This window comes from Moschus berezovskii, chromosome 24 (genome assembly GCF_049115385.1).
Source record: "Moschus berezovskii isolate FMDL1 chromosome 24, NW_MosBer_1.0, whole genome shotgun sequence".
Lineage (NCBI taxonomy): Eukaryota > Metazoa > Chordata > Mammalia > Artiodactyla > Moschidae > Moschus > Moschus berezovskii.
Window position 1 is genome coordinate 9,056,618 of NC_142483.1, and position 14,784 is coordinate 9,071,401.

The following is a 14,784-nucleotide window of genomic DNA, read 5'->3' on the forward strand; positions in this document are numbered from 1 at the left end:
ACATCACTAATCATAGGGAAATGTAAACCAAAATAAGGAGATATTGTGTCACACCTGTTAAGAATAGCTGTTATTGAAAAGATAAGAGATTATAAACGCTGACAAGATTGTAGAGAAAAAGGAACCCTTGTGTGCTATTCATGGGATTGTGAATTGGTTATAGCCACTGTAGAAAACAATGTGAAGATTCCTCAGAGAATTACTAGAACTATCATATGATCTAGCAATTCTGCTACCGGGAATATATGCAAAGGAAATAAAAACACTATGTTGAAGAGATACCTGCATGCCCATGTTCATAGAGCATTATTTACAATAGCCAAGACATGGAAACAACCTGAGTGTCCATTGATGGATGGATGGATAAAAATGTTCTGAGATTATACACACACATGTATGAATAAATCAGCCATAAAAATAGAAGGGAATCCTACAATTTGCAACAACATGGATGGATCTTGAGGACATTACACTAAATGAAATAAGTCAGAGAAGGGCAAATACTGTATGATTTCACATGTGAGATCTAAAAGACAAACACAATAAATGCATAGAAAAAAAGAATCATTTACTGAAGATCAATGAGTTTGATTGTAGCTATTGGTTTCCTCAGGCACCAGCATATTCCTCTAAAGGGGATATAAAGGCACTCATTGTGATTCACTTGATCATCTGGGAATCCAGTAAGTTCTGTAATGGTAAGTTCAGGAGTTTTCCTGCAAGAGAAATATATGCTTAGAGAAATCAAATTTGGGAAAATGAAGAGAAAAACTACCATACTGGTTACTATAAATAGTCTAGCAAGAGGAATGTAGAGGAATTATCCTATGAATTAAGGCAGACCAAAGTGGCTCAGATGGTAAAGAATCGGATTGCAATGCAGGAGACCTGGGATGGGAAGATCTCCTGGAGGAGTGCATGGCAACGCAATCTAGTATTCTTGCCTGGAGAATCCCCATGGACAGAGGAGCCTAGTGGGCTACAGTCTGTGGAGTCGCAAAGAGTTGAACACGACTGAGTGACTAAGCAGCAGCAGCAGAGACATTCTGATTTCCTTGAGGAAGAATAAAAGTACAGAGTGGAAGTGGGCCAAGAAGAGGAGCGCTATGGATATGAATTCTTATGTAAGTCTTTGGACGCCAGAAGAGCCTATAGGAAATTCCATGGGGCAGAAAAGTTGGAGGGTAGATACAGTGGAATTGATGTGAATCAGAGTCTGCTTAGAGGCATATAGACTGTTATTTGAGGCACAGAAAGAACAGAGTCTAGAACTGACCCTCCAGATTCAAGACCTAGCCCTGCCAGTTCCTAGCTCTGTTTCCTTGGGTAAGTTACATCCCTCTGTCAACTTCTGCATCTTTGAATATGAAATGCAGCTAATAGCAACATCTTCCTCATGGTGGGGGCTGTGGGGAGCACAGGAGCGGGGGTATAGGCAAAGCATGTGACAGTGCAAGACACATGGTTGACAGTGATAGCTGTTAGTCTTGCTTTGGCAGCTACCATATTCTTTATGATCTTGTCAAGAACAAAGTTTGGTGGGGAGCAGGGATAAATTGGGAGTTTGGGATTGACATATAACACCACTGTACATAAAATTGATAACTAATGAAGACCTACTCTATAGCACAGGAAACTCTGCTCAATACTCTGTAATGGCCTGTATGGGAGAATAATATTTTTAAAAAGTGGATATATATCTATATTTAGCTGATTCACCTTGCTGTCCAACAGGAAATAACACAGCATTGTAAATCAATTATACTCCAATAAAAATTTTAAAATAAATAAAGACAGACTGGGAAAAAGAACACAGTTTCTGTTCTGCTTTGTTGAAAGACTGTGGGGAAGGGCCACCATTCATTCATTCCCTTTCTCCTTATAGCATAGCAGCCATTTTAATGCTTTCAGTGTGTATCATTTTGTTTACATGTCTCTGTGAAAAATATATAATTGTGTTTATTTTTAACTTACATAGTGATGTGTTAATTTTATTTTTCTGTCCCTTGCTTTTTCTCTTGGTGTAGTGTTTTGAGATCCATCATATTGCTAAGTATTGTTGTTTAGCTGCTAAGTCATCTCCGACTCGTGTGACCCCATGGGCTGCAGCCTGCCAGGCTCCTCTGTCCCTGGGATTTTCTGGACAAGAACCCTAGGGTGGGCTGTGATTTCCTTCTCCAAGGGATTTTCCAGACCCAGGGATCAAAACCGGGGCTCCTGCATTGGCAGGTGGATTCCTTACCACTGCACCACCTGGGAAGCCCCTGACAAGGGCTGTGGTCCAGATACAAGAGGAGGGGTTTCAGCAGGATGATCTGTGAATTGGCCTAGGTCAAAAACAGTCTGACAGAGTAGAGATAATGTGACATCTCTTTGTAGTTACCCCAAATAATGGAAGTGCCTGAGAATCTTTAGGATTTTTCTTTACTGGAACTAGAGAACATTTAGGTCCACTAGACCTTTCCTGGTGAGTAATATGTATTATTATTGTTGTTCAGTCGCTAACTTGGGTCTGACTCTTTGTGACCCCATGAACTGCAGCACGCCAGGCTTCCCTGTCCTTCCCTATCTCCTGGAGCTTGCTCAGACTCATATCCGTGGAGTCAGTGATGCCATCCCACCATCTTGTCCTCTGTCGCCCCTTCTCCTGCCCCTGTGTTTCCCAGCATCAGGGTCTTTTCAAGTGAGTCGGCTCCTCACATCAGGTGGCCGAAGGATCGGAGCTTCTGCTTCAGTATCAGTCCTTCCAGTAAATATTCAGGGTTGATCTCCTTTAGGATTGACTGGCTTGATCTCCTTGCTGTCCAAGGGACTCTCAAGAGTCTTCTCCAGCACCACACTTTGAAAGCATCAAGTCTTCAATGCTCAGCCTTCTTTGTGGTCCAACTCTCACATCTGTACATGACTACTGGAAAAACCATAGCTTTGACTATACAGACCTTTGTTGGCAAAGTGATGTCTCTGCTTTTTAATACACTGTCTAGGTTTGTCATAGCTGTTCTTCCAAGGAACAAGCATCTTTTAATTTCATGGCTGCAGTCACCATCCGCAGTGATTTTGGAGCCCGAGAAAATAAAGTACTGTCACTGTTTTTAGTTTTTCCTCATCTGTTTGCCTTGAAGTGATGGGACCGGATGCCATGATCTTAGTGTTTTTTTTTAATGTTGAGTTTTAAGCCAGCTTTTTCACACTCCTCTTTCACCTTCATTAAGAGACTTTTTTGTTCCTCTTTGCTTTCTGCCATTAGGGTGGTATCTTCTGCATATTTCTCCCAGCAGTCTTGATTCCAGCCCAGCATTTCGCATGACGTACTCTGCATATAAGTTAAATAAGCAGGATTACAATATAGAGCCTTGACATACTCCTTTCCCAATTTTGAACCAGTCCAGTTTTTTTTTGAACCAGTTCAGTTTTGAGTGCTACCTTGCTATCATGTGAAATGAGCACAATTGTATGGTAGTCTGAACATTCTCTGGCATTGCCTTTCTTTGGTATTTGAATGAAAACTGATCTTTTCCAGTCCTGTGGCCATTGCTGAGCTTTCCAAATTTCCTGGCATATTGAGGGCAGCCCTTTCACAGCATCATCTTTCAGGATTTGAAATAGCTCAGCTGGAATTCCATCCCTCCACTAGCTTTGTTCATAGTAATGCTTCCTCAGGCCCTCTTGACTTCACACTCCACAATGTCTGGCTCTAGGTAAGTGACTACACCACCCTGGTTATCCGGGTCACAAAGACCTTTTTTGTACAGTTCTTCTGTGTATTCTTGCCACCTCTTCTTAATCTCTTCTGCTAGGTCTTTGCCAAATAATATGTATGCTGATCTGTAAATCAGATGAGCCTTGTGAATTGAGATTGTCAGAAGAGACTGTCATAAAAGTATTACAAAATTATGTCTTTTTAACCTGTGTTCCCTTCCACACTCTTCATTTGCTCTTTAATTAATTTATTTATTGTTATTATTTTGACTGCACTGGGTCTTCATTGCTACACACAGTCTTTCTCTAGTTGTAGCGCGTCGGGGCTGCTCTGTAGCTGCAGTGCATGGTCTTCTCGTTGCCATGGCTTGTCTTGTTGCAGAGCATTGGCTCTAGGGTTCCTGGGCTTCAGTAGTTGTGGTGTATGGGCTCAGTAGTTGTAGCACAGGGCTTTCTTAGGGCATGTGGAATCTTCCCAAACCAGAGATCAAACCTGTGTCCACTGCGTTGGTAGGCGGATCCTTAACTACTGGACCACCAGAGAAGTCCTTCATGTTCTGTTCTAAGATAATTTGTCCCAGTCCCATTGCCATGCCTCATAAAGCTATAATAGTCTCTTTGGCATTAGCTGAGTTCTTGCTTATACTCTATGACCCCAGAGTCAAAGACACAGTATCAAAGCCTGATCTGTTTACTCTCAGAATAACCTTTTATGTTCCAGTTAGTATCAATATCCCCAAAATTGGGCATGGCAGGGAAGAGAAAGGATGGAATAAATGTTCTTTAGTGCTGAATTATCAGCCTGAAATACATTTCTTCCCTAAGAAGATGTTATTTTTGAGACAGCTGGGAAATTTTGAACAGGAAGTATGTTCAAAAGAAGATGACAAGGAAATACTTAGGTGTAATAATGGCATTGTGGGTGTCTAAGGAAATGTAACGCTTCTCAGAGATGCATTGTGGAGTATGTAAGAGTGAAATTACATGATGTCAGACTTGTGTTAATACTTCAGCAAAGAAAAAAAAGAAAAGAATAGAGGAAGGAAATGTGACAAACACTGCACTATAAGATAGGCATGAAAGGTTCATGGTATCATTATTTCTAATTTTATGTATGTTTGAACTTTTTCATAACAAATCTTTAAAGTCCTCTAGAACAAGGAACTCTTAACTTTATCCGGTTTACTCCCCAAAATGAAAAATAAAAGTGATTTTACTTACACATGGTCCATCATGCAGTTTAATTATGTTAAGTTTTTCATATCTGTAAGAAATTATATTTCAAAATTATTACTTTTACTCTATGGTATATCACAAATTATGTCTAAATTTGATGTGATAATCTTTAGCTAAGTTTGAGAAGGAGACATTTAGCTAATAGTGATTTCTTATTTAATAAGTGATTTTAAAATATCTACGATATGTTTATTTGTCAGAGAGGTTGAGTGTATAAAACATATTCAGTCTGAAATCAAATATAGAAAATTCAAAGTAATCTTGAGTATATAAGTGGAAATGCAGAGTATTAGGAAGTGAATGTGCAATAAAGTTAAATTATCCATTTGAAAGGTAAAGACGTTACTACTGACCTTACAGAAATAAAAATGGTTACAAGGGAAGGCTATGAACAGCTGTACATCAGCTGATTAGATAACCTAGATGAAATGGACAAATTCCTCTAAACACACATTACTTAAACTGACTCAAGAATAAATAGAAAATATCAATAGGACATATATCAAGTAAAGAGACTGAATCAATTACTAAAAACCCCCTAAAAAAGAGAAATCACTGCGGATGCTGATTGCAGCCATGAAATTAAAAAACGCTTACTCCTTGGAAGGAAAGTTATGACCAACCTAGATAGCATATTAAAAAGCAGAGACATTAATTTGCCAACCAAGGTCCTTCTAGTCAAGGCTATGGTTTTTCCCGTGGTCATGTATGGATGTGAGAGTTGGACTGTGAAGAAAGCTGATCACTGAAGAATTGATGCTTTTGAACTGTGGTGCTGGAGAAGACTCTTGAGACTCCCTTGGACTGCAAGGAGATCCAACCAGTCCATTCTAGAGATCGATCCTGGGTGTTCATTGGAAGGACTGATGCTAAAGCTGAAACTCCAATCCTTTGGCCACCTCATGCGACAAGCTGACTCACTGGAAAAGAGTCTGATGCTAGGAGGGATTGGGGGTGGGAGGAGAAGGGGACGACAGAGAATGAGATGGCTGGATGGCATCACCAACTCGATGGACATGAGTTTGAGTGAACTCCAGGAGTTGGTGATGGACAGGGAGGCCTGGCGTGCTGTGATTCATGGGGTCGCAAAGAGTCGGACACAACCGAGCGACTGAACTAACTAACTAAAAAAGAGAAACTCAGGACCAAATGACTTCTTTAGGGAATTCTATCAAATATTTAAAGATTTGATACCATTTCTTTTCAAAATCTTCCAAATAGTAGAAGAAGAAGAAGATTCCTGATTGATTCTGTGAAGCTAGAATTACCTTAAAAGCAAAGACAGACATCACAAAAAAAGAAAACTACAGACTAATATCCCATATTAATATAGATGCAGAAACTGTCAGCTAAATACTGGCAACATTATTTAGCTGGCTTAAAACTCAACATTCAGAAAACTAAGATCATGGCATCCGGTCCCATCCCTTCATGGCAAATAGATGGGGAAACAATGAAAACAGTGACAGATTTTATTTTTGGGGGCTCCAAAATCTCTGCAGATGGTGACTGCAGCTATGAAATTAAAAGACGCTTGCTCCTTAGAAGAAAAGCTATGACCAACCTAGACAGCATACTAAAAAGCAGAGGCATTACTTTGCCCACAAAGGTCTGTCTAGTCAAACCTATGGTTTTTCCAGTAGTCATGTATGGATGTGAGAGTTGGACTATAAAGAAAGCCGAGCACCGAAGAATTGATGCTTTTGAGCAATGGTGCTGGAGAATACTCTTGAGAGTCCCTTGGACTGCAAGGAGATCCAACCAGTCCATCCTAAAGGAAATCAGTCCTGAATATTCATTGGAAGAACTGAAGCTGAAACTCCAGTACTTTGGCCACCTGATGTGAGGAACTGACTCATTAGAAAAGACCCTGATTCTGGGAAATATTGAACGCAAGAGGAGAAGGGGTCGACAGAGGATGAGATGGTTGGATGACATTACCCATTTGATGGACACGAGTTTGAGTAAACTCCGGGAGTTGGTGATGGAGAGGAAAGCCTGGCGTGCTGCAATCCTTGGGGTTGCAAATAGTTGGACATGACTGAGCAACTGAATTGAACTGAAATACTGCCAAACTGAATATAATAGCATATTAAAAGGTCTATACATCATGACCAAGTTGGGTTTATCCCACGAATGCAGGGTGGTTCAACCTAAAAATATAAGCCAGTGTACTAACATCATATTAAAAGAATGAAGCAAAAGAGTCACATGCTCATCACATTCATGTTAAAAAAAAAAAACAACATCATTTCAACATCAGTAATTAGCATGGATATGCAGTTCAAAACCATGGTGAGATATCACCTGACATCTCTCAGAATGGCTGTCATCAAAAAGAATCCAAATAACAGATATTGACAAAGATGGGGGGAAAAGGGAACACTTGGGCACTGTTGGTGGGAATGTAAATTGGTGCAGCCACTGTTTAAAATAGTATGGGGGTCTCTTAAAAAAGTTTAAAATAGAACCATATGAACCAGCATTTCCACTCCTCAGTGTAATTAAAAAAAAAACAACAATAATTTGAAAGGATATATGTACCCCACTGTTCATAGCAGCATTATCTACAATTGCTAAGACATGGAAGCAACCTAAGAGTTTTATCAACAGATGAATGGATAAAGAAGCTGTGGTATACGTATACAATGAAATGCTACTCAGCCACACAAAAAAAAAGAATGAAATTTTGCCATTTGCAACAACATGGATGGACTTGGAGAGCATCATGCCAAGTGAAATAAGTCAGAGAGAGAAAGACAAATACTGTATGATATCACTTATTTGTGGAATCTAAAAAATTACAACAAACTAGTGAATGAAACAAAAAATAAAGACTGTCACAAATACAGAGAACAAAGTAGTGGTTATCAGTGGGGAGAGGGAAGGGGTGAAGGACAGTGTAGGGGTAAGGGGGAAAGAACAGAACTATTATGGGAGCATATGAAATCATGTGTGTGAAACTTAAAACCTGTTATGCACTATAGGATTTAAAGACTCATTCAATGAAAATTATATTTAATTAAAAAAACCAAAAATCTGAAAAAACCCACAACCTCTGACAAAATCCAACACCCTTTCATAATAAAATTACTCAGAAAACTAGGAATTGAAGAGAAACTCCTCAATATAACAAAGAACATTTATGAAAATCCCACATCTAACATTGCACTCAATAGTGAAAACTTGAACCAGAGCATCAGGAAAGAAAAAAGAGAAATCCAGAATTTTATATTATTTTCAATTTTACTTCAATAAAGCTGGGGGGAAAAGCCATCCAAAATGGAAAGGAAGAAGCAAAACTTTACATTTGAAGATGACATGGTTCTACGTATAGAAAATCTCAAAGAATTCCTATAAAAATTATTAAAGGTAATAAACTGAGTAGTAATTCAGAATATAAGAACACAGGAAAATCAACTGTGTTTCTATAAACCAACAAAGAACAATCTGAAAATTAATTTAAACGTTGCATTTACAATATCATTCAAAAAATACCTGAAAATTAACCCAGGAGGTTAAAGACTGTGCACTGGATGTTACAAAACATTTCTGAAAGAAATGAAAGAAGGCCTAAATAAATGGAAAGCTCTCCCATCCTCATGGATTAGAAAACTTAATATTGTTAAAATGTTTATACTACCCAAAGCAATTGATAAATTCAATGTAATCCTTATCAAAATCCCAATGGCTTTTTTTCAGAAGTGGAAAAGACTACCTTCAAATTTATATGGAATTGCAAAAAACCTGAGTAACCAGAATCATTTTGAGGGGAAAAAAATTTGGGAGGACCCCACATTCCTGATCTCAAAACTGACTACAAAGATAATCAGTGTTGTGGTACCAGCATTAGGTTAGACAGAGAATAATGGAATAGAAATGAGAATCCAGAAATAAACCCAACATCTATGGCCAACTGATTTTTAGCAAGAGTGCCAAGACTATTCAATGGGAAAAGAATAGTCTCTTCAAAAAATGGTGCTGGGGCAATTAGATAATTGTATACAAAAGAATAAGGTGGACCCCTATCTCACACATAAAGTTTTTGTTGGCAGAGACTGGAAGAAGGCTTCCCAGGTGGCTCAGTGGCAAAGAATCCGCCTGCCAGTGTAGGAAACTCAACTTTGATCCCTGGTCAGGGAAGATCTCACATGTCACGGAGCAACTAAGCCTGTGTGCCACAACTAATAATCCTGTGCTCTAGAGCCCAGGAACTGCAACTGCTGAAGCCTGTGCACCCGAGAGCCTGTGATCTGCAACTAGAAAGTAGCCCCGACTCGCCCCAACTAGAGACAAGCCTGCACAGCAACAAAGACCCGGCACAGCCAAAAATAAAGAAATTAATAATTTTTAAAAAAGACTAGTAGATTTATCGGTTTTAGCCATTTAAGACAATTTCTGTTGAATCTTTAGGAGACCCCTAAGACAATTTCATGGGACCTGTGTAGTGACTATACATGACTAAAACATGCAAGCTTCACAGAATTATTCCAGAAGTCGTTAAACTAACAAACAGCAACAGTAACAAACCTTGGAGAAGGGAAAGAATCTGATTTCCACTGTTGCGATATTATACTCCTCCAATTTTCAACAACAAAAATTATGACACAAAGAACCAAGGAAGTACAGCACATACACAAGATTAAGAAGCAGTCAAGGACTCAGGAAGGTCATATGTTGGACTTAGAATACAGATACTTCGCCCAGCTACCTCCTCTTTTTCATCAGGCTTTTGTTCTTTGGCCTGAGGGAGCTTAAGGATAACCGTTATCTGTGGTCACAAGACCTGAATGCTGTGGCTACTTGCACTAATGAGTTTGTTCCACTGGATCTTTGTCCAGGCCAGACATAGCACAGTCACTTCAGTGGGTTTTTGTTTCTGTCTGAATGGGATCACATTGGGAAGCATAGGGAGGGATAGAAGAAATGGAGGAGCAATAGTGGAGCAGTCTCTGGAAGGAAGATCTGATCAGTTGGAAGTGTTCCAAGGAGGCCATTCCTATCCTGGCTACTTTTAGCTTCTTGACTTGAGAGAAAGGAGAATTAAAAAAAAAATTAAGACTTACAGAATTCTGTAGCAGAGGTGGCATTCCCCACTGTAGGTAACGTGGTCACTGCCACATATGGAGTCTGTTGGCCTGAGGTAGGCTAAAATCCAGCACTTGTTTATATTCTTGCTGCATTCAGCCTGAAGGTGAGACACAGACACTGCATCAGAGCCCTTTCTCTGGCTCCTCTAGGCATGATCGCTGGCAGCAGGGGAGAAGGATGGAATACGGAGCAATGGACCAGGAGTTTGGAGAGCAGGCTTAAGAAATCTCAGTATTTGACCCCTGGTGCTCACCACCAACAGTATGTCTATAACATAACATAACATAACACATGTAATCTGTAGACTCCCCCATCTGGGCTATAAATTCCTTTTTAGGATGACATTCCTTGCCTCACTAATTATAAAGTGTGATTGTTAGGTTTCAGAGATTAGAATATGGTTATGAACATTTCTGGTTGACTTGTATATGGTGCTTCAGAGAGAAGTAGGTTCAGACTTATTACAGGAGAGTCACAATTTAGAAGGAAGGGGACAGGGAGAATGAGAACCTCACTTGATCTTTGGGAGGCAAGATGTATGTCTTAGCATATCTCAGTTGAAAGAATGTCCACCTCAGCATAGGACAGACCTGAATTTGAGCCACAAATTCCTCATTTCTTTAATGGTGCAAAATACTTGCCTTCTTGTCCTACAAGAGAGTTTTATGAACTGATTGGGGTTTATACCCAGGAACATATAAAAGGCACTACACATAGTTAGTGACTCAGCTGTTGTTGTGGGGTTATCCCTACACACGTTTTCTCTGGCCCCTGCCTCCCAGAAAAATGAGCTGAGACCATCAGGGAAACTGTTTTTCCTCTCCATTCCTGAGCTTGGGAAGCAAGGAAGCAGAGCTTACCGTTGTCTTTGCTAGGTCAGTCCCTCTGTCCATAGGGAGAGGAAAGTCTGGAAGACAAAAGCATATTCAAAAGAGTTGCCACTCTATCTTCTGCTCTTAAGGGTAAAAGTGAGGATGAAGGAGACCTGGTTGGCACCCAGGAAGCATCAGATCCCATCAGGAGAGGCAGAGGTTCCTTTTTGATGCATGCTGCCCTCTAAAGGGGGCTTCAGAGGAGCGAAGAATCAGGAAACTTCTGTTCCCTCCTCTTTGTAAAGAAGAGATCTTAATTCTGACCCTTCCCCGTCACAGGTAAATAACAACTTCTACAATCATTCTCTGTTCTTTGTAGAAAACACTGTAAGTTATATGAAGTAGTTACATTGAGGTACCTTAAAAGATGCTGGGTTACATATTCTTGATCCAAAACAGTCTTTGCAATTACACACACACACATATAATACTTCCGTTTCCGTTCCGTCGCTCAGTCGTGTCCGACTCTTTGCGACCCCGTGGACTGTAGCCTACCACGCTTCTCTGTCCATGGGATTCTCCAGGCAAGAATACTGGAGTGGGTTACCGTTTCCTTCTCCATGGGATCTTCCCGACCCAGGGATCAAACCCGGGTCTCCAGCATTGGAGGCAGATGCTTTAACCTCTGAGCCACCAGGGAAGCCCATATAATACTTATATAGTTTTATATAATTATATTAATGTTATGTAGTCATACAATTATACTGATCTGATAATATAAAATATGTATAATATACTGTCAACTCTCTCTATAATATATGTATCTTTATTACATATCATTCATATACCATAGAATTCACCTATTTAAAGTGTATAGTTGGGGACTTCCCTGGTGGTCCAGTGGTTAACAGTCTGCCTGCCAAAGAAGGGGACATGGGTTCCATCCCTGGTCTGTGAAGACTCCACATGCCACAGAAGAACAAAGTCTGTGTGCCACAACTACTGAGCCTGCAGTCTGGAGCCCATGAGTTGCAACTACTGAAGATGGTGTACCTAGAGCCTGTGCTCTGTACAAGAGAAGCCACCACGTTGAGAAGCCTGCACGCTGGCTCTCTGCAAATAGAGAAAGCTTGCATGCAACAACAAAGACCCAGCACAATCAAAAATAAATAAAAATTTAAAGTATACAATTCGGTGGTTCTTAGTATATTCACAGAGGTGTGCAACCATCAACACAGTCACTTTTAGAACATTTTCATCATCCTCAAAAGAAACCCTTGTACCCATCGGCAAGCTCTTCTCATTCCTCCCTTCCCCCAACCCAGACAACTCTAATCTAATTTCTGTCTGTTCTGGACACTTCACACAAATGAAATCATACAATATGTAGTCTTTCCTTTCTATCTCTTTCACTTAGTGCTTTAAAGGTGTATCCATGTTATCGCATGCATCAGTACTTCATTCCTTTTTATAATTAAATAATATTCTGTTGTATGTATATACCATATTTTGTTTACCCATTAATCAATTAATGGACATTTGAATTGTTTTCACTCTTTGGCTGTTATGAATAAGGCTGCAGTGAGGCAAATGTGATAATCACAACAGTATGGAAACTTGATACGCTGCTGTGAATATTCTTTTTTTTCTCCCCTGCACCACATGAGATCTTAGTTCCCTGACTAGGAATCAAACCCAGGCCCCTGGCAGTGGAAGCTTGGAGTCCTCACCTAACTGGACTGACAGGGAATTCCTATGTGCCTGTTTTTTTGTGGTCATGTGTTTTTATTTCCCTTAGATATATACCTAAGAGTGGAGTTGCTGGGTTATATGGCGACCTTTGGAGGAACTTCTGGATTATTTTCTAAGGTAGCCACACCATTTTGCATTCCCACCAGCATTATATGAGTTCCATTGTCTTCACATCTTTGTTAATATTTGTTATTATCTCTCTTTTTGATAGATGCTTTACAAAAAATTTCTCCCATTCTCTAGGCAGTCTTCCACTTTATTGACATCTTTGTTGGTATCCTTTCAGTTCAGTTCAGTTCAGTTCAGTCGCTCAGTCGTGTCTGACTCTCCGTGACCCCATGAATCACAGCACGCCAGAACTCCCTGTCCATCACCAACTCCCGGAGTACACTCAAACTCATGTCCACAGAGTCGGTGATGCCATCCAGCCATCTCATTCTCTGTCGTCCCCTTCTCCTCCCGCCCCCAACCTTTCCCAGCATCAGAGTCTTTTCCAGTGAGTCAACTCGTCGCATGAGGTGGCCAAAGTATTGCAGTTTCAGCTTTAGCATCAGTCCCTCCAATGAACATCCAGGATTGATCTCCTTTAGAATGGACTGGTTGGATCTCCTGGCAGTATAAGGGACTCTCAAGAGTCTTCTCCAACACCACAGTTCAAAAGCATCGATTCTTTGGCGATCAGCTTTCTTCACAGTTGGTATCCTTTACATCACTAAAATGTTTAATTTGATGAAATCCAACTGATTTTATTTTTTGCCACCCTGTGCAGCATGCAGGATCTTAGTTCCCTGACCAGGGATTGAACCCATGCCCCCTGCATTGGGAATGTGGAGTCTTAACTACTGGACCACCAGGGAAACCCCTGATCTATTCTTTTGTTCCATTTTTATTTATAATGCAGGCTTTTTTTAATTAACAAATTTTTATTTATTTTTGGCTTTACTGGGTCTTACTTGTGGCATGGGGTATCTTCAATCTTTGTTGCAGAATGTACAATCTTTAGTTGTGTAGTGATATATGGGATCCAGTTCCCTGACCAAAGATTGAAACCAGTTTCCCTACATTGGGACCATGGAGTCTTAGCCACTGGACAACCAAGGAAATCCCTGAGTTTTCTTTTTTTTTTTTTAGTAGTTGCACTGTGGCTTACTGTATTTATCTTAGCTTATCGGAATATACTTCAGATTTATACTATTTTAATTCAAGTGATATATAAATGTTACTCCTATATAGCTCTGTCCTTCCTTTTATTACATTGTTGTTATACACATTACTTTTACATTAGTCACAAACCCAAAAATTCAGTTCAGCTCAGTTCAGTTCAGTTGCTCAGTCATGTCCGACTCTTTGCAACCCCATGAATCAGAGCACGCCAGGCCTCCCTGTCCATCACCAACTCCATTATGTTATACAATTTCATGTCTTTTAAAGAAGCTTAGAGAAGAAAGGACAGTGAGTACATATTTAGTGAATTTGTAATATTGCTGTTTTAGTCACCATTTCTGGTTCTCTTCCTTTGTTCCTGTGGATTTACTATCTAGTGTCATTTCCTTATACCAATACAGCTTTGTTTTCAACCACCAGTTTTGATACCAATAGCACTGTGTGAATCCTTTCTTTCTGGGGGTCCAGTGTCTGCATGACTCTGAAGAATTAGACTTAAATAAAACAGGACAGCATTTCTACTGTACTTCTAACTTTTCCATGATCTTGAATATATAGCAGAAAATGTGGGCAAAGTAAGGACACGGAACTCACCAACTGCAAAGGCAGCCCACATGGAGATGACCAGAACAAGAATGGCGCTAGAGAAGACCTCCTTCATGGTGGCAGAAGAACTGTGGAAATATGGAGATTTTGATAGTAAGACAGAAAAAATTCCACACAACATACAAATTATCATAGAGATCCATCATTAACCAGGAAATGAATTCTAAATATTTAATGTTTTTTCTTTCCTTGGGTTATTTGGAATGAATTGTGTCTGATGCAATTACATTGCCTCGTTCATTTCCCTGGAGTCATTGGCCATGAGAAAAAAAATGATCTCAAAAATAGAATTTTAGAAGGGAATATATATATGTGTGGGTCTGTTCTTGGACTCTCTTCTGTTCCATTTATCTATTTGCCTATACAAGAGCTCAAACCACACTATTTTAATTATTATGGCTCTATGACAATGTTAACTGAAATA

General features: G+C 39.8%; 1 protein-coding gene across 1 annotated transcript; it reads right to left on the reverse strand.

Moving 5' to 3' along the window:
* Window positions 1-549: 549 nt before the first annotated feature.
* SPINK8 (serine peptidase inhibitor Kazal type 8 (putative)) lies at window positions 550-14,454 on the reverse strand. Its single transcript, XM_055413339.2, has 5 exons — window positions 14,349-14,454; window positions 10,887-10,933; window positions 10,002-10,123; window positions 4,921-4,963; window positions 550-716 (listed from the first exon to the last, which is right to left on the reverse strand). Exons 1-5 carry the CDS (start codon window positions 14,413-14,415, stop codon window positions 705-707), a joined length of 291 nt encoding a protein of 96 aa, XP_055269314.2. The 5' UTR covers window positions 14,416-14,454; the 3' UTR covers window positions 550-704.
* Window positions 14,455-14,784: the final 330 nt, after the last annotated feature.